Source organism: Hibiscus syriacus, unplaced genomic scaffold, assembly GCF_006381635.1.
Source record: "Hibiscus syriacus cultivar Baekdansim isolate YM2019G1 unplaced genomic scaffold, ASM638163v2 tig00111215_pilon, whole genome shotgun sequence".
In the NCBI taxonomy this organism is placed as follows: domain Eukaryota; kingdom Viridiplantae; phylum Streptophyta; class Magnoliopsida; order Malvales; family Malvaceae; genus Hibiscus; species Hibiscus syriacus.
The window spans coordinates 330,255-352,178 of record NW_024063023.1 but is presented as its reverse complement, the minus strand read 5'-3'; the positions used below and the strand labels follow the sequence as shown (position 1 = coordinate 352,178).

At 29.5% G+C, this 21,924-nt stretch overlaps 1 protein-coding gene across 1 annotated transcript; it reads right to left on the bottom strand.

The window, feature by feature from the left end:
* Nucleotides 1-14,202: 14,202 nt before the first annotated feature.
* On the bottom strand, nucleotides 14,203-15,733 carry LOC120156342 (AT-hook motif nuclear-localized protein 15-like). Its single transcript, XM_039167666.1, has one exon. The coding sequence runs from the start codon at nucleotides 15,212-15,214 to the stop codon at nucleotides 14,330-14,332; it is 885 nt and encodes a 294-aa protein (XP_039023597.1). The 5' UTR covers nucleotides 15,215-15,733; the 3' UTR covers nucleotides 14,203-14,329.
* Between the last annotated feature and the right edge of the window lie 6,191 nt (nucleotides 15,734-21,924).

Sequence of the window (21,924 nt, the reverse complement as noted above, 5' to 3'; positions counted from 1 at the left end):
TTTATTTGTTTTAGAACAATAATATAGTTAAATATTGTTGGAGGGAAATCCATAATTTTTCTCTTTTTTAAATTTATTTATATTTAAAATTTAAAATTTTGTGTCGATATAATATAATTAAGTCTAATTTATCTTATAGATATTAGAATTTTATATTAATACATTACATAACAATTTGATCATATTTATCACATGTTACATTGAAACTAATATATATATGGGAGGATCTACTTATACTTAAAATGTGTGTAATTCAAAAAAAATGTTTAATTTATGAAATATGAGATTATAATATTAATATATATATATATATATATATATATATATATATGGCATATGGGGTACGATATTTGATTGAAAGAATAAAAGATTATTTAAAAACACATTTTATAAATTTTCATTGTTATATAATTATTTTTATTAAATTGTAATATCAAATAATTTAGGCAAAAATATATTTTTATAAATTTAAAATGCTTTCTATATATTTTAAAAGAATAGAGGGGTGATTGAATTCTGTGATTTAAATAATAGTATGTTATTAGAATAGTGGTCGTTATATATTTTATGAGTCACGATATTTGATTGAAAAAAATAAAATATTATTTAAAAACACATTTTATTAGCACAAACAAGTGGCAAACTCATAAAAAATTTATAGACCGGGCCAATATAAACATATCAATTTTTTTATCTAAAATAATTTATATACTAATATTTTTAAATTTTTTAAAATATAATAACAATTATATATATATATATATATATATATATATATATATATATACATATCAATTTTTTTATCTAAAATAATTTATATACTAGTATTTTTTTTTAATTTTTAAAATATAATAACAAATATATATATATATATATATATGGATTAAATCTTGAAAAAAATATTAAATGGATCAATATAATTTTCTAACATAATTCATACATGTTATTTATTTAGGGTAAACTAACTATTTTGTCACCCGTCTATTACTTAATTTATGTTTTGGTCACTCAACTATTATTTTTTCATAATCATAGTTAACCTTACATTTTGATTCTATTTTGATCACTCACCATTAAAAAAATTAACAATGTTAACATGATATTTTTTAATTATTTTTCAATCATGATATGGCATTATCTTATGATGACACGTCAACATCACTGCTAAATTTTAAAATATGAGTGACCAAAATAGAACCAAAAAGTAAATTAAATGTGATTTAAATAAATAATAATGATATGATCAAAATAGAAAGTGAATAATTAATGAGTGACTCAATAAGTAATTTACCCTTTTTTGGGCATAGGGGCCCATGGACTAAGCTTGGATCCGCCCCCGGCACAAACCAATCGATCTCAGCTGTTAAAGGAATTATTTTTATCGCTAAAGGTCTCAGGCAAATGATTAAGAGTTTTTAGATCAAATTCTACCACTTATAATCACCTTACATTAATTAAAAAACATTTTATTAAATTGTGATTTTTATGTAATTATTTTTATTAAATTATAATATCAAATAATTTAGGCAAAAATATTTTTATAAATTTAAAAAATGTTTTTTTATATATTTTAAAAGAATAAAATTTGATTAAAATTAGAAGTGTTAAAACAATTAATTTGGCCAGCGACCGAACCAAATTACCATAAGTCGAATTAACCTAATTTTTTCTTTAACTGTTAATCGAATCAAATTTTTTTTATAAAAATATTAATTTAACCGGACAAATTTCAATTATTTCGGTTGGTTAACTGAATTTTTTTATAATTTTTAATTAGATGAATTTGAGTATAATATATGTATTTTTTATTTGAGTTAAAATTTAATTAGGTATTGATAATTTAATGAGTCTAGTATGGTTAAAAAATAATTGGACATTAATTCTTAATGGGTTTGAACTTAAAATATGTATTTATATGTGTATATATATAATATAATATTTAATAATTTCGGTTTAATTTGATTAATTCGGTTAATTAACCGATTTCGAACCGAATTAACCGTTAATATCGAATATTGAAAAAATATTAATCATTCCCCGATCAAACTAATTCGGTGGCCGACCAAATTGATATAACTAATTAAGTTATGTTGGTTATTTCGATAAAAACCGAAAAGTGAACACCCCTAATTGAAATCAGAGATTTAAATAGAGGTATGATATCGAAATAGTGGTCGTTATTTAATGGTAAAAGTATCGTCCGCAATCATTATTGCACGACTGTGATACTTACAATGATCGTAATAACACATGCTCTTGCTCCATAACAAGCATGATTCCATATTCCAACAGCTTCTCGATAGTCATCTTGTGTTGCTCGAGCGTTGGACAAAACAAGATAATATTTAGTTATTTCCTATCGAGAATAATCGATCTCTCATACTTTAAAATTTAATAGTTCAAGTCTAATTTACGAGTATTTGTCGGCCAATTGAACTCTCTTCACATTCTCTTGCTCCGTAACAAGCATGTTTCCATATTCCAACAGCTTCTCGATCGCCATCTTTGGTTGCTCGAACGTTGGACAAAACATGATAATATTTAATTATTCCAACAGCTTCTCGATCGTCATCTGCTTTAAGGTACCTAGTCGATTAATTAGTTGTATTTGTAATGAAATTTACAAGTTTGAGTCTAATTTAATTTAACATCCCCTAAAAATAATATTCTTTGAATTTTTGGACAAAACATGATAATATTTAATTATTTTTCTATCGAGAAGAATCGATATTTCATACCTTAAAGCAATCGATTCTTACTCCAATCGAAATAAAGGAATATTAAAATTCCATTCTAAAATTCATTATTAATTCAAAATAACAATACCCAAAATAATTTTAAGAGAGAAAACGATGATATCTAATTATTTCCAATCGAGAATAAATGAACTCTCATACCTTAAAACAGTCATTTATTACTCCAATCGAAATGAACATATATTACTATTCCGTCTTAAAATTCAATATCGATACGAGTGAAAACGATAATATCTAATGATTTCCAATCGAGAATAAATGACCTCTCATACCTTAAAGCAGTCATTTATTACCCCAACCAAAACGAAAAGATATTACTATTCCACCTTAAAAATCAATATTAATTCGAGAGAATATTAACATTGAATTATTTCCAATAGAGAATAAATGGTCTCTCGTACCTTAGAGCAATCATTTATTACTCCAACCGAAATGAAAGGATATTACTATTTTCAATATCGATTCGAGTGTTATTATTTCGAAAACTCATCGGAAAAAACATGCAAAAATAAAGCATATTAAAAACATATATCAAGCAAGCATAATTAATTATTTATTTTACCAATATTTAATGAGAATAAGGATGTTCAATTATTTAAATATCCTGAGACGAAAGCTTAGATTCGATCTAACAGTCTTTTCTCAATGAATTTAATTAAGAGAACATGATCTTTTTCCCAATCCCCGAATTTTAAAATGAATTCGATTTAATTTGTGTCACTGAATGAGATAGACATTAATTTATCTAAAGTAACTTTCTTATACGTTAAGACAATCATTTTACGTCAATATTAAAATGAACGAATATTACCCTTAGTCAATTTATTTCGATTCGAGTCAAGAGATACTTATGAGGGTATCATGCAAAACTAATTAAGATATGACTAAATTTATATGCAAACAAACATACGAAAGTAGTGACTTTGTACATATACTAAATTGTTAAGATACATGAATAAAACAAAGTATGAAAACAACTAACATACTAACATTCATGCGTACAATGTATATTTATACAATAGTATAATATAAAATATAATCACAATATAAACACTAACATGTTATTAAACAGACAAGGGTTAAAACGAAATAACGCGCAAATAAAGGGCTTAAATGACAAATCAAAGGTAATTTCATTAGTGATTAAAATATAAATATTACAAACTATATAAAAATGTGAAATAAGCCACAACATGAAAGAAATAAACAATAGTGACTAAAATAGAATAAACCTGAAACTTGAAAGGACACACAATAATTCCACCTAAACGCATCCATGTACAAACAATGACTAAAATGCATAAATTAAAAATACAGCACAGAATTCATGAATAAATAATAAAAGAGAATACATCAAGTGACTAAAATAAAATAAAACAAAAATCAATGACCAATTTCGAATAAATGTCAAAATAAAGCAGTGACGAAATTAAAATAAAACAAAACATGATGATAAAAGTGTAATAAATTAGAAAAGGGAGGTCCAATGACCGAAATGCGAAAACACGGCAAATATAGGGGAACCTGAAAGAGAATAAACCAAGAAGTTAATACTTAAAACTAAAATGGAAAATAGCAAACTAAGAACATTAAATTTAAATAAAAACGAAAAGAGCACACATGGTGACCAAAATAAATCAGGGTTAAACAAGCGAGGACCACACGTGTGATTATACCACGGGAGCCAGATGCACAATATCAACCCAAAACGATGTTATTTCATGGTGCTTATAAATCCCCCCCTTTGCTCTTTTTTTTAATTTTTTTTTAAATTTTCTCTTTTAATTTATTTATAGAGAGAGGGTCTCCCTTCTATCTAGATTTCGAATGCAGCACTGCCACCGCCGTCGGTGACCGTTGGCCACCAAACTTCACCGGGAGACTCACCTCGGCCTCCTTGTCTCTGATATGGGCTCTGTTTTGTGAAAAACAACCCCCAATGGTGTGAAATAGAGTTGAAACCCTTCGGCTCCCACCGCTTGGATCTCCGATGTCCGTCTTTGGATCGGGCCCATTCCAAAGTATGTTGCTCTCCTCGCTCGTGCGGTCCTCCTCACCATTCGGATCCAGCGATGGAGGCTCCGAACGTTGACGAAGCCTCCGACCTAAGGTAACCTTTTATCCCCTCTTCCCACTTTTTTTTTATTCTATTATTGCTAGAAAAAAAACATACTTCGAATGAGGAAAAAAAGAAAGAATATTCTGGATTTTTTTGTTGTTTTTATTTCCTTTCGAAAAAATGGAGCTCACCCTTTACATTGTTATTTTCGGGGTTTTTTATATTACTCTTACATTTCTGAAACAATCATAAAATAAAGCTATTGATTTGATGTTTGTTTGCTGCTTGGGACCTGTTGGCTGAGCTGGAACCCAATGACAGGGGGTTGGTACGGTGATAGTGACCGGACGTGGGGTGTTGGTGCATATGATGGTGGCAGGGGATTGATGCAGATGAAGGTGGCCTGGGACTAGGCAGTTGAGGCGGCGGTGGCATAATAGGGTTATGGTTTGGAAACCCTAACTTATTGGGTCCTGGGCCAAATTGTAAAGAGTTCTGGGTCAGGTTGTAAATGCTTTTTTTCGATTGGGCCTATTGTAATTGGGGCCCAAGTCTTATGTTGTGACTGGGTCTTGGGTTTGATTTGTGGCCCGATTGGGTCTGTTGTAATTGGGACCCAATTTTAGGTTGTTGTAATTGGCCTGCAACAAAAACAAAATAAAATATATAAATAATAATAATAATAACAGTCCGGGCGAAAACGGGTGTCGACAATTTTGTCAAATGTTACACATAACTTCATCTTCTTATCAGATTTATAATAACGTTTGCCAAATTCAGATACTAAATAGTATTAAGAACCAGAGAACTATAAATTGTCAAACTATAATAGGAGTAAATTTCTAAAGCCTATAGAAGGACTTGTTGTGGAGTTTCACCCTTTGTTCATTTGTTGAAAGCCACAAAGATCACAATCAAAGCGTTGCACCAAGAATCCACGCGGCAGGTTGCAAGTGCTGCATTTTGCTGAGTCTTTCAACCTCCAGTAAAGGTTGTTTCTTTGCCAAATAAACATGTTCCTTTTTATTACCACACAGAACTCACCTTGTTTGGGATTTTGTTAGAAAACTATTTATTTATTTATCTATCTTTATTTTATCATGCAGATGAGATAAGGAAAGATGATGTGAATAAGCTATTGGAACAGACCCTTTTGTTTAGGATCTGTCCGACTTTGATCACCAATTTAAAAATTAAAGGTAAATGGCCCCTAACATTATCGGTCTGTCCAGTTTAAATCACTCCGCCATTAACCGTTAATGAATATGTGACATAACTAAATGACTAAAATCAAATGGAAGTTAACGGCTAAGAGACTAAAATCAAACAGATTGATAACGTTAGGGACTAAAATCAAACGGATCAATAACATCGGGGACCATGTACCCTTAACTTTAAATTAGTGACCAAAGTTTGTCAGACCGAAAACAAATGGGACTATTCACATAATTTATCCTATAATTAAGAATGACTTGAATCAGGTTAAGTTTTTGATCTATTTGAATTTACCAGAGTATAACATCCTTCCACTTGTCACTCAGTTCAAATTTAAGTAAGCTTCAGTTGACCCGAAATTCGGCCCGACGTTTAAGGTAAAAACTCATTCCCGACACAACTATATGTATATTCATGTTTTTATTGAATAAAATAGAGATTTAGTTGAAAAAAATACAAATATATCAAAATTATAATTATTATCTCTAAATATATAAAGATAAATTATATTATTATTTTTGGGTTAGACGAAATTGAATATTTTTCATTTTAAACCCAAACTTAATTCGATTTTATTCTTCAAATAATATCTATCTCAATTAAGCTTGAACTTGAATTTAAAAAAATAATATTATAAAATTGGGTCGAATATATATAGTTAATATTTTTTGATAAATATTAGTATTTAATTTATTAATCAACTATTCAAATTAGATAATACGAAGATCTATTATAAAGGACTCTTCCAATTCAGTTTAATTCATTCACAATGCTATCGATCAAGTCTTAATTTGATTAGTATTATTATTGTTATAATATAAACTAATTCAATTAGGGCAAAGACATATTAGAACATTATTACAATGAAGTCAAATCTCCCTTACACTATGGTCCACTTTTGCCACCAGTTGCAGCAAAAATAAAATGGGTAAGTTCCACATTGAGTATTTAAAATATTAGTTTTGGTCCGTTTTAGTATTTAAATTTTTATTTTTTCAAAAACATACCTAAAGTTTTGTTTTTATTTCATTTTAGTACCTTTGTTCAAAATTTAAAGTTAAGTTTTAAAAAATATTAAAAGTTTATGCATTAAAACATACCAAAATCGATAGATTAATTACTAAATGCATTAAATTTTTAAAAGTAGGATATTAAAATGAAACTAAAACTAAACAGTAAGTATGATTTTTAAAAAAATTAAAAAATTAAGTACTAAAATTGGTAGTTTAAATACTAAATACATATTTACCCAAATAAAAAAAATACTCTTTTTCCTCTATTTAAACCTGAAATGGTTAAATAATTGAATAATGAAATTATTCAGGAATGCACATTGAGTGCTAAGATCACGCATTGAATTTCTGGTAGTACGTCCATAATCAAAAAAGCCTTTGTGAATGTTCCATAAGAAATAAAACAAAAGATACGGTACAGTTTGGACGGTTATTGTATGAGGCCTATCCAATGCTAAATGCAGAGGTACATAGGTACATAGTAGATTGATATGAACATCATGAATTGTCCTGCAATAAAACCAGTTGTTGTTACCTTGTTATGGGTTCCTTCTTCCAGAATTCGAGCTCGTAGAAGGAAGATATAAGAGGGAACTATGGATAATGTGGTTAGAAATCCATAATAGAGTCCGACCATAATGACCGAATTGATTACCTTCATGCATAGGGAATTTAGACTCCCTGGTATAAAAGATTTTAAAATCATCATTAACCTCCCCTTTTTCTTTTCTATTTCTATATTATTATATGATGATTTTTGAATTTTCCATATACAATAAAAGATTTTTTATTTTTGAATTTTAAAATTATCATTAACCGATATCTCTTATGTCATGTCAATGATAATATAAAAATGGAATTGGGATCCGGATGGAATATAATGAAATAGAGCCACTTTGAGGTTCCCTATGAAATGCGGCATGAAACGGATTGTTCCTTTGGCATAGCACTGAGATACTCTTTTTTTCTCTATTTAGGCCTAGAAAGATTAACAAAATATGTGACGTGATAGTTGGTATAATCACACATTTGGTCATTTTTTTTACTTATTCTCTTAATTTAATCATATTTTTAAATAAATTTTAACATAAAATATATATTTTTAAATGAAAATTAAAAATAAAATATTTTAAATTAAGTTAATAATAAAATATATTTAATAAGTTAATCTAAAAAATTTAAGTTAATATATATAAAATATTATGAATTTAAGTATTTATACACTAAGAATATATACATCATGTTGTCTACTTTAGACCAAGCAATGATTTTGGCTTAATAGTTGGAAACATGTTTAGTTTCTAATTGACCAAGGTTTGAATATTTTTTGCCGCAATTTGCTTTCCTTTGTTTTCTTTCAGCCATAGGGTGACACATGTCACTTTTTGATTTGTAGAAATAAATATATTAAATTAAAATAAAGTTACTCCTCCAATCAAATGGTGACACATGGCATGACATGTGACATCGTCCGATTGGAAGATTAAATTTATTTTAATTTATAAAAAGTATGACTAAATTTAGAGAATATATAAATAACATGGACCAAATGTGTGATTATTTCAAAATATTTAACTGTTGTTAACGACAGTTAACTTGGGGTAACCATATCTTAATTAAATAAAAACGAAATTGACCATATCTTATGTTTTCTGAAATCAGTGACTAAAAGTGTACAAAACACAAAACATAAGTGATCATCCGTATAGTTAACTATTAAGAAAATTACAATGTTTTTTACGTGCAGATGAAGTTACCGACAGCTGAAATCAAATTGAAAGAAAATAAAAAGTACATAGATTAAGATGAAATTTTATAAAAAAAATTGACTACATAATAAAATGAAACAATGATTTTAAGGAAGGCGTTCAAATATTTAATTCGCTTAAAGTTAATTTCTAAAAATTTCTTATTTTAGTCATTCCACTTTTATTTCTTTACAATTTGGCTTTAAAAATTGAAATAAAATTGTCTATTTATTTTTACTAAATATTGTTTAAATTTATATTATTTCTTCTTAAATATTGTTTATTTTAAATAAGTTTTATTTACTTTTACTAAATTTTTACTTTTTCTAATACCAAGTTTAAATTTATATTATTTCTTCTTAAATTTTGACAAACTATTTTCAACCATGTGTAAAAAACTCATGTAATAAATATTCTTTTATCATATTATTACTTTTATATCAAAGATTAAATATAAAACAAGTGTGAAACTATATCTTTTTTCATGAATATATGCCTAAAGTATTTTTTGACTCATCTCGGTGTGTAACATTACAAACATTACCATTTGAGGTGCTTGAGCCATCAACGACGTTAATTTCTTCTGTTGAGTGGCATATGTTACCATCTGGTGATTTTGAAATTTATTTTTAAAAACATATTAAAAATATTAGTATATTTATATAAAAATAATTTTCTCTTAAATTATAAAAAAAGCCCCAAAAGCCCTAAAATCCCCAAATCCTAAATTAGCACGCCACCACCATCTTTTTTGGTCACGACCATCACCGCTGATGTAGTCCATGATATCCTCCTAGTCATACGTCGCCATAGTTGTCGTTGATTGGTCGTTGAAATTGCGTGGGATCACGATTTTCATCCTAAGGTTTGCATGGTATAAAACGTCAATTCGTCGTCGATCGGTCAAGATTTCATAAGAGTTTTGGTCACCAGGGAGAAGTGAGGTCAGGTGGAGCTTCATTGACGGCAAAGGATGAAGGTCGGCATTGGTTTAGGGGTTGAAACGAAGGTTTTTAGAGTTTTGGGATTATTTCAAAATTTTAATTTTTTTAAATATATAATTTTAATTTTCTAAATAAAATTTTTAAAATTACCAAATAATTACACGTGTCACTTAACGGGAGAAATTAACACCATTGATGACCTGGACACCTAAAGTGATAACATTTATAAATTTAGGCACCTAGATGAGCCAAAAATACTTTAGGCACCTATTCGTGAAAAGCGATATAGTTCAGGCACTTATTTTGTATTTGAGCCTTATACCAAACATAGCCTTAATGTAGCTTTCAATACCTACGAATAATAATGCACCCAACAAATTTGAAACATTTCCAAATTGGGTAGGCATTATGACAAACCAAATTGATTTGAAGTATTGCAATTATGAGTTATCTTCCACTTTCACCTCCCCCCTAATCCCTTTGCCTTAACACAAAATTCAATCAACTTGTCAAAATGTTCCCCTAATATAGCACCCTTAAACCCTAATTTCAAATAATTCCCTCAAAACTCGATTATCAGTATAATGTTAAACTTTTAGTTCCGTAAAATTATCGTTTTTAATTTGATTCATTGATTGATTTAGATTCAGAGATCGTAGTCTTATTATAGGAGTGATCATCTTTATGTAACTTATTTTATTCACGATATCCGAATTCAAACCTTAAATGCGAATAAATAAGATATAGAAAATGTTCAACAAAGTGCGGCTCCCATTTTCTTCCTAGTGCCTATGAATGTTTGAAACTAGTAGTGTACACCATCATGGAAACCAAGTTTCATTGGCTCAACCCAAAGAGGGAGAACAGTGTCTTTTTCATGGTCTTCAATTGTCAATTAGACAGTTTTTTAGTGAATCTCATGAGGGTAAACTATCCAAATAGTCACTTTGTTTCATAATTATTTACTTTTGGTCATCAAGTTTTAAAAAAGTAATGTTTTAGTCACTTTATCGGTTTATAACATTCTGGTCACTAAGACGTTAGATATTGTTAGTTTAATGACGTGACATGTTGGTAAAAGGAGTTGTTTTTAATTTGACCCCTGAACTTCAGATAAAATACTAATTCAACTCCTAAAATTTAGATAAAATTACAATTTAACTTTTAAATTTTAGATAAAATCTGACTTCTTTTGAAATTAAACTATAATAATAAATGAGTAAACTACTTCTTTGATATTCCACCTACTTTCGTATTTAATTTCAAAGAATAACAATGATTCTAAACTAGATTTCTTAAATTTAAGATTTTTTTTATAAACAAACATTATATTCGCGTTCAGGAACTTAAAAGAGAGTGAACTAAAAATTTTAGAGTCCAATGGTTGTTGATGGCGAAGGCCAATGGTGGCATACAGAGGGGGACGATCGACAGCGGAAGACTTTAATCGAATTCATTGGTTAAATTAAAATTTTATCTAAAATTTAAGGATCAATTTGATATTTTATTTAAACTTTAAGGGTTAAATTAAAAATAAATCCTTTTATACCACGTCATCAAAATAATGATATTTAACGTTTCGTTAATCAAATTGATATAAATCAATAATGTCAGTTATCAAAATGTTATTTTTTAAATTCAATACTAAAAAATAAACACTTATAAAATGAAATGATTTCTAGGGGTGTTCAAAGTTCAATTTTAAACGATCGAACAAAAAAAAATTCGATTAATTGATCAGTTAATTTTTTTATTCAATCGGATAAAAGTTAAGAATCTTTTTCAAACTTTGATTATCAATTAATTTATTCGAAATCGAGTAATTAATCAAATTAATCAAAATTTTAAATATTTAATATAATATATATTATTTATATATTACTTAGCCTTAGAAGTGTTCATATTTCGATTTTAACTAAATTAATTGACCAAATTAATTAAAAATATTCAATATTAAATATATAATATTTATTATTTAGAAATTTTGGTTAATTTGGTTAACCGACCAGTTAACCAAATTTTCTTTAATTTGGTTAAAAGATTTTTATTTTTAAAAAACCGATTTAGTTAACGGTTAAAAGAGAAAAAAACTGATTGCCGATGTTTAGATAATTCGATTCGATCTGTTAATCAAACCGACCAATTCAACATCCCAAATCATTTCGATAATTTACCCTTACTATTAATCCCTTCGGTTAATGGAGGTAGCATAAGATTCCATTCACGATCAAGAACTATGTTCTTCAACAAGGTCTAAGATATAGGATTTACCCTTACTATTAATCATTTCGTTAATCATTTCGATAATTTACTTGTCTAGTGTTCTTACAAACATGTTTGCTTTAGTTTGGTGGATTAGGATTGACTTTTATGAGGACATTGTGTCTAGTTTTGTTGAGACTAAAAATTCTTACAAGTTTCTAAGGAAGGTGTAGAACCAGTTATCTACTTTTCTTTGATACAATGTTCCTCATGTTTTTTCAATAACCTACTACCAAAACAAGTTAACTTTCTCCACATACCATATCACCAACCATTGACTAAACAAAATACAGATTCAGACAAGCCAAACCTAGTTCAAACCAATGACTGGCCGGCCGATACAGATTCCGGTTCCCGACTCTGGCTGCGGCACGACACATACGTCTCCCTATCACATTAGGAGGAATCACCGACCGAAGAGTCAGAGAAGATAACAAGTCGTTTACCATACAGAAAAATATTAAAAACCATCTAAAAGAATTCGAATAAAAAATAGATACAAATAGGTCTGACTGTATCAACAAACAAACCATAATAAAATATTACTGATATTATAAATCAGAACCAAACGTTGCGAGAAAACTATTACTATATAATATATATATATAGCCTCTTTCAATTACTAGAAAACAAAATGCTACAATTGGTAAATATACTCTTATCAAATACCTATTCGGATCTTATTAAGTATACAAATGTCCCCTAACTCACTATAAGATGATACTTTATTAAGTCTCTTAATCACTAAAAGTTACAAAATAGTCTATTGATTATAGGATATTATTTTTTGAGTCCCTCAATTATTAAAAATTACAAAACGGTCACTTAACTATTTCATATATTCCAAACCCGTCCTTTCTCTTTAAAAAAATAACGATAATATGAGTTGAACGTTAACATGTTGTCAATGATATGATAGTCGTTTGAAATTCTATGATCATATTTTATCATATTTTAGTCAGTAAATTAACATCCAACTCAAATTGTCATCAATTTTTTAATGAGAAAGTACAAATTTAAAGCATATGAAATAGTTGGTGATTATTTTATAACTTTGAATAGTCAAAAGACAAAAAAAAAGCAACGTCCTATAATTAAAGGACTATTTTATAATTTTTTAATTAGTCAAACGACTTAATAAAACATCATCCTATAGTCAGAAAACGACTTAATAAAACATCATTCTATAGTCGGAGGACCGTTTATATACTTTTCCCTAATAAATATATCATCCTAAAGACTTACGGTTAAATTTACACAATATTTAAATTATTAATAACCTTTCAAATTACTAAATTTAATTAAAAATTATATTCATTAAACTACCTTAATAGTAAAAAAGAGTGTTATTCTCCTTAAAAAAATTTAAATTCGAACAATTGTGTCTTTAAAATATATAATCATCATTAACTAAACTCTTAAACTAAAGACACACTTACATTTACACAATTTTCCAAACTAATAAATAAGAGATACTTACACTTTTTAATTTTTTTTCATTAATATTAAGTATAATATAATATTGGTTTAAAAATATTTCACAATATAATATATGTTAAAAGATAACTTTCAACCATATAATATCGAACGCTAACACTCTTAATATTTCTGGTGCTCAAACTCAAACCTCAAGAAATAATTTATTTATCAGTGAAGTCGTTCGATTCCTACCGTACTTAAACTCATTCAACCCCACAATTTTGACCAAATGTTAATTAAGTTGTTCACCATCTGCCCCCTACCACATGCATTCTCCTCTCAAAGCTAATTATCTTGAAATTTCTTTTTGGTCAAAAGCTCTGCAAAATCTCACCATCTCTTCAACACATTGATAAACTCGAGAGTTTGTTCAAATTAGAAGAAAAAAATTACCAAAAAGCATAAAATATTGGAGAAATACGACTGAGTTTTAACACAAATAATCATATGAGACACTAAATTCATTAAGTAAAATTAAACATTCAAATTGTAAATAAAAAAAATTAGATTGAGAAAGCCGTCTTTGCATCTATAGTATTCGATTTAAATTAATCGATTAATAAATTAGATTCTGACGATTATACAAAAGGAAAAGATTGAGTCTCAACAAGCATACCATGAAAGAAGAATGTATTGAATCCTTGCAATTGACCCAAAACAAAGTTGATTGAGAGGTAGTTCTACAAAGTAATACAATTGACCCATGAACTTGTTTGAATTCACAAAGATCATAAACTATGAACATGGTAAAAACAAAAAGCCCTACCTTTGATACTACTCTTACATGAAAACAAAAAACAAAACCCACAACTTGTTTTGCACCAAAAACCCACCAATCCATTGCCGTTTCCGGTTAAGAAAACGGCGGAGGACACCGCGTAGTACCCCAAAACAGGTCATGAGGCATTTGTCCATTAGGCAGCAAACTAGGAGGCAAGTTATACATTGGCATTGAACCACCTTGGGGATGATCTTGGCTCATACCTTGAGACTGAGACTCCGAATATCCATCACCGCCGTCTTTACTACTATTGTTATTGTTATGTCCGTCGCCATCGCTGCCGCCACCACCGCTATTTTCATCCTCCATAGGCAACCTTTCGAAAACCGCATTGGTAAATGTCGCAGCGATGACCATAACCGGTCCGGATGCATCTAGTGCCCCGACTACACTGCCTCCGACAACCTGACCTTGCCCGCCGGCTAAATACACCGTCAGCCCCGTCGCGACCGGGGGAGACGGTGCGGGCAGGAACACACCGGATAAAGATAAGATCTCGAATCTTCCAGGTAAAGTGATCACCCCACTAGGGGCAGCTGGTTGGCGGAGAGTAACATTGGTGACAACACCACTTCCACTCAAAACCGAGACACCGCAGCGGCGGAGTTGAGCGAAATTGCCGATACACTCGGCAACATTGTCGCCGCTAGCGATTTCAAGCACATGGCTATGAAGAGAGTTGGGGCTTTCTTTAGTGATAACAACGGGAGGCTTTGGCTTGTTCTTCGAACCAGGCGGTCGACCTCTCGGACGGCGAGAGGCAGAACCCGAACCTGGTTCGACGGTTTCGAGGGCTTGAGTTTGGTCTTCCGATTCGATATTTTCTCTATTATCTTCATTATCCTCTCGACGATCTTCATTCGAAGGACTAATATTAGCTCTAAAACCTCCCATTTGATTATCTTCAGATGAATTTCTAAAAGCTGTCACATTCCCAGCCCACCATCGATTAGCCATGGCTTTTCAAAGATAGATCTTCAAACAAGAACACCAACAACCTTATCAATTGTCTTAAAACCAGACCAACATACTCATGAACCAGACATTTAAGACATGGGTTCCTCTTGTTTTTGCATGAAAAAAACAAGCCCTAACCACAATCCACAAAGATCAGATCCAAGTTTCAAACTCCAAAAAACATATAGGATCTCAGAAACTAAAAAGGACCCATAAAAGGATTGTTTGAAGGACACTCTATTTACAGATGAAAAAGGAAGCAAAGAAATCAAATCAAAGCAACTGAAATAGATCTTTCAAGTACGGAGTAAAAAAACACTAGCTTGATTTCAGGAGAGGAGAGGTAGGGGTCCTCTTTGCCCTTTGTTGATGCATCCTTTGTAGCACAGCTGACCCTGTTAAGGGTAGGGTACCCTTTTAAAGGTAAAAAAACACTTGGTTTTGTACGATTACTCTGTCGGAAAGCCCCACTATTTGTTTTGCAGAGGCTGGTTTCTGTATGTCGACCTGGTTTTCCCTTTTACTTTTGTTGTTTTTGGTTTTTACAAAGGTTTTCTTTTTCAAGCTTAATATGGTTATAGTTCCAAGGGGAATGCATTTATACTGTACATCTAGAGGAAACCCATCATCATTAAATGGGAACTGTTCATCCTTGGTGGTATTGGAGTTGATTTTGATTGGGAATTTAACATCGATATGATATTATGAGAAATTTAAAAATATTTTTAAAATACACATATGTGTTAATAATAAAAAATTTATATATATAATTAAAATTTTAGGGTGAATATCTTTAATAAAAATAACGATAAATTTAAAGAAATTTGAATTCTAGAAAGGAAACATGTCCACCATGAGATTTATGTACATCCGCTACTAATTATTTTATCTATATGAATTATATTTATATTTTCAAATCTTATATATTTATATATTGGTTTCTTTTAATAATTTGAGTTGATTATAAATTAAATATTTCTTAACTATTAACACGTAAAAATATCATGTAAAAATAGTTATTTGAATTCAAGATTTCAAGAGACAATAATATTATTTTTAATTACTAAGATCGCTTGATAAATTCATATAAAAGATTTTTTAAAAAATAATTAAATATAATCTTTTAAACATATATTCATGAAGTGAACGAAGATAAGACCTATATACATCTCGTTGTTGCTCAAGTAACTCATGCTCGTGCACTTATGTATTTCTGGCATACGTCGAGTGTATTGTTTCTTTTTAGATAAAATTTGCATAATTTTTGACCCACTAATTTTTATTTTCTTTTATTTTATATTTAAAAAACATTAATATCAAAAAAATCGTACATATGACCAACCACGTAATCAAAGATATTCTCTTAGACAAATATTTCAAAAGGCGATTATATATAATCACTTTTGATATATTTTAGTACCTAAAGTTTCACTTTTGATATGTTTTAGTACTTAAAATTTTGATTTTTATAAATCATAACTAAAATTTAATATTTTGTTTCATTTTATTATCCTGTCGTTAAAATTTTAACGAAAGACTTACGTGGCATTTTTAAATTATTTTTTAATGTTTAAATTATTATTTAATTAATTTTATTCACCTAATAAGGCATTGACACGCGTCATCACCATATTAGAAATGCAACAAAGAAACCTCCTCTGAGGAGACTACGAGGAATCAAACCTGGGAGTCCTTGGAGCAGACATGGGAGCCCAACTATCTACGCTAGGGATATTAAAAATTAGCTGACCCTATTCTCATTTGTAATGGGATAAGAGAGAGGTAGGATAATAAGTTGCCCCCAACGCCAGGTTGAGAGCATCTTCCGTGCGAGACCTCCAGCTTTATGAATTGCCCATCGTGGGACTCGATCTCACGACCACAAGGTTAAGAGCCTTGCTCTACCAACTGAACTGAATGAGCAATTCATAGGCTGGGGATATTAATGATATCAATTTGCTGAAGTTTGTATTTAAAGTATATAAACTATAACTATAAAATAAAAGAACTTTATTAGATCTACTTTAAAATTAAATTTATTAAATAAAAATTTATATATATTATAAAATTAATATTAAAAATTAAATTTATGATATTTATTATAATAGAATACAAGTTTTAATCTGTTTATTGGTTAAATGTTTGAATATTTTTGTGATATGTCTTAAGTTCAAATAATAGATCTAATAAATCTCTTTTATTTTATAGTTATAGTTTATATAAGTTAAATTCAAACTTCAGCAAATTGACATCAATATTATGCCTTTCCTAGATGGTTGGACGTTCATCCTTCCTCCAAGGATACCCGGGTTCACATCCTAGTGGACTCATCTAAGGTTATTTTTCCTTTTTAGTTGAATAAAACTAATTAAAAAATAAGAAAATAATTTAAAAATGTCACGTCGGCTCTGTCGTTATTACTAAAATAAAAACAAAAAATAAACTTTAGATATGATTTTGTAAAAGTATGATTTTGTAAAAATTGACACTTTAAGTACTAAAACGTACAAAAAGTGAAATTTTAAGTACTAAATGTGTGGTTTTCCCTTTTAATAAATAGTATTATTTTAATATTATTTTAATAAAAACTTGAAATATATATTATTTTAATAAATTACCCTATTTGATCTTAATTTTTAAAATTTAGAGTTAGGTACATTATCAATGCATCACTACTATTTTAACTAACTTTCAATTAGGATGAATTAAAATATTCAAATCAAGAAGCTATGGAATTCAAGCATGCCCCTTAAAGGAAACCTATATAGCAAGCAAGTAGGCCATATAAAACCATGTGCTAGCTATTCATAATGTTTCCACATGAAGATCATTGATATGATTTTGGTTATGACATGATGACGATCATGATCATGATCATGATCATGATCAAGGGCTTAAGTAGGGGTGTGTAAATTCGGGTATCCGGATTTTCGGGTACCCGGAACTTCCGGGTCGACTATTTCTCGGCCCGTGTCACGACCCGGATATTACGGGTACCCGGTAATCGGGTACCCGGATTTTGCGGGTACCCGGTAATCGGGTACCCGATACCCGATTTTTAATTTTTAATTTTTAAATTATTAATTTAAAAAAATATATATACAAATTTAAATATTCAAAACTTCGAATTACATACTCTAACATCAAAACATAAAATTTAAAAGTTCAAAATACAAAATATAATAATCCATAATATAAATAATTTATTATATTTTATATAATTATATATTAAAAAAATAAAAAATAAAAACTAACCGGGTACCCGGAAAAACTAGATTTTGTGACCCGGGCCCGACCCGGCCGGGTAATTTTTTTTAAAGAAATACCCGATTTTTTAGATTCGGGTCGGCAGGTTGACGGGTCGGGTCAACCGGGTCGGGTAATTTTGCACACCCCGCTTAAGACCAAGTTTATTTGAAAGTTGGGCACGCGAGAATGTAGCAAATCAAATTGAGTAATGCACTTCCATTATTCAAAAGCTTCCCTTAACCTTGATTTAGGGTTGGACTGATATCAAATTATGGAGAAGATTTATGGAGCAAATAAATTTGAGTAATATACATAATGATTTAGTTATTATTTTAATTTTGAAATGGTTTATTTTACAATATTATCATTATTTTTTAAGAGTAGGCAATTGAAATATAATTAAAACATAACATTATAAGTAATTTTAAAAGATATAATAATTGAGTGACCAAAACATAAATTAAATAATAGATGAGTAACCAAATAGTTAATTTACCATATATATATACCTCTCCAGATATAAGTTAACCTAGTGAACTTTAGTGATTAAAAAATCTGTTGATATTCTTTGAGGTATAGGGATCGAGCGTCACATGTGTAGAGATATGGACGTTAATTGTTAAAGGGTTGAGAATAGGAAGGATATGGGTCGTGATTTAGGCCAACTCAACCAAAAAAAAATATACACAATCCATACAAAGCTCAATCTGACTCAAGTTCAGGGTGATTTCACCTTACCCGACCTGACATGAAATAAATATATTTATTAAAAATATAGATCTAATTGAAAAGTAATATATAGGAAAATATTATTGTCATTATCCCTAAATATATAAAATAAAATTACATTATTTTTTGAGTCAATTTGGATCAGATATTTTTCACACTAAACTCGAATTTGATCTGATCTGGACATATCCTCTAAAAAAACTCAACTCAACTTGACATGAATTTGATTTTATTTTAAAAATATTTTAATCCAATAAAATCGAGTCCGATCAAAATCCATCAAATTTCAATCTTCTACTATCTTTAGTTAAGAGTTATTCAATAGATATTAACATTTATCGACTCATATTTATTAAGAAAAATAACCTAGCGTCTTAGGGAAACTGGGGATCAAAGGGCCGCACCCTGGGCTGCACCGCCACACGTACACTTCATCTTGTTCGGCAGTCAAACACTGTTTTCGGCCCTGTTTCCGACAGACAGACAGACAGACTGCCCATTATCGGTGCACATCTATCCACTGTTTTGTCGAATCTCTTCTTTTGTTTCCTTTTTAAATGAATAAATAAACCCAAAGTTACCCAACCCATAGCTTCTACGTGTTTCTATTCATGGAAATTGTGGCCAAACCTATTCAAATCGAATCTACCCATTATCCTCCATAGTTTCTAGCATAGAGATGGCCCTTTAATTCGAAACTGACGGATTTTGGTTCGATCTAATTTGACAATATTAAAATTTAAAAAAAATCAGACTCAGATCAAATTGAATTAGATATTTTAAGGAAGTGAGATCAGATCAAATTCGGATAAAAGGTGAAAAATTTCAACCCAATATGGGGATAATAATATATTTTCTTAAAAATAATGTTATTTTTTTAATTAAAGGGCTGTTTGATTAAATCATAATGATTAAACGCTGAATGATTCAATGGCCTGAATGATTTAAAGGCTCTGTATGAATAAGCTCTTAATGTAACACGCTGTTTGATAATGGTTCTGAATTATTCAGAATGTACTTTAATGTTAAATCATTCAGCACAGTCTTCATTCAGAGGTGAGAATCAAACACGCTGACGGTTCAGCATTCAGCGTTGAACGGTTCAGCATTCAGCGATGAACGGTTCAGCATTCAACAGTAAACAAACATCCCCTAGGTCCTTATTTTATATCAGGTTGAGTCATGTCAGATTTATACTCTAAAATTATGAATCATATCAGAGTCGGATCGAATATATATATTTTTTGGATCAGATTGAGTGGAGAATATATAATTTTTAAATCGGGACAGCTTTGGATGAAGGGTCCATATTTTCGAGTCATATCGAGTTAACAAGAAATTCAACCCAACCCGTTGCGATCCTTATTCTAACATCGGTCCCTAGTGTTTTCCCTTTAATTATGAAATGGTAAATTACAAATTCACTTATCGAATCGAAATTTAGTCATGTTAGTTAATTGGGTAATTAGTCACTGGATTGACTAATAATTAATATTTTTTTAAAATTCGGTTATCGGTTTCCTTTGTTCGAAATCGATTAATTAATACAAAATATTTAATACATTATAGATATTATGTAATATTTTAACCCAAATTAATTAAAAATAAAATTTAATTATTTTTTAATCACGCTGGACTCATTAAATATTCAAAAATCAATCGATTTTAACTTTAATAAAAATAATATCTCTATTAAACTCAAATTAATCGTTTGAGAGAAAATTTACAACAAATTAGACGAACTTTGTTTAACTCAGTTAATATTTTTAAAAAAAAAATTGATTTAATTAACAATTAAACCAAAAATTGATTAATTCGATAATTTAGATCGACCGCTGATCAAATTACTCGACCTGTATAAATAAATTTTTTGTTGTTGCCCTCTCGGTTCCAAGGCTTTGTCTTGATTAATTGGGATCGACCTGTATCGTACATCTGGATTTTGTGGATAAATCTTCTGGCAAGGATTTTATTCATACATAAAGACTCAAATTTAAAACTCTATTTAAGCGATATCAAATTGCTTACCATTTATAGATCAACTCACGTAAGTAGGTCGCGTGGTGGTTGCGAGAATTGAAGCGGTTGGAAAAGCGTGAACGACTCGCACATTTGGATCCGAAGCATTGTCGTAAGTATTCGCCAAAGAAGTTATGTGTAAAGTATCGACTTATAAAGATCACTAGATCCGACCCATCACTTAGAGAATGCTAGTGACCCGTTAACATTAATTTTGTGAAAATTATAGTAAACATCAAATTAAAAATGATTGTATAAGAATATTATCACATATCTAATGTGAATCTTTATCTAAGAAATAAATTACTAATGAATGTGATCAGATAAGATCGATTATAATTTCCTTAAATTAGAGGATCTTGTATCATATGAACTAATTTTAGTCGTAATGTAAATCGATCTAAGCCATTGATTTTATGAGATCCCATCCATCCTCAAATTGAAAGAGTAATACGATTTTGAACATTTACTCTATTCTTTTACATTCATTGAAACTTTGAAGACTTGCTCCAGCTTTTTGTGAACCAAACGGAGAAGCTAACATATTGAGCATTTGTGTTTTACAAATTATGCTTGAGGGTAATTTTCTTTAATCTTTAACCTTAAAGAGTAATTTTTTTAAAAATTACCCGACCCGTGATTTTTTCCGGATAGTTAGACAGAGTTTGGACTGATTTCTTTTATAATCTGGTACCCGATCGGACTTGGTAATT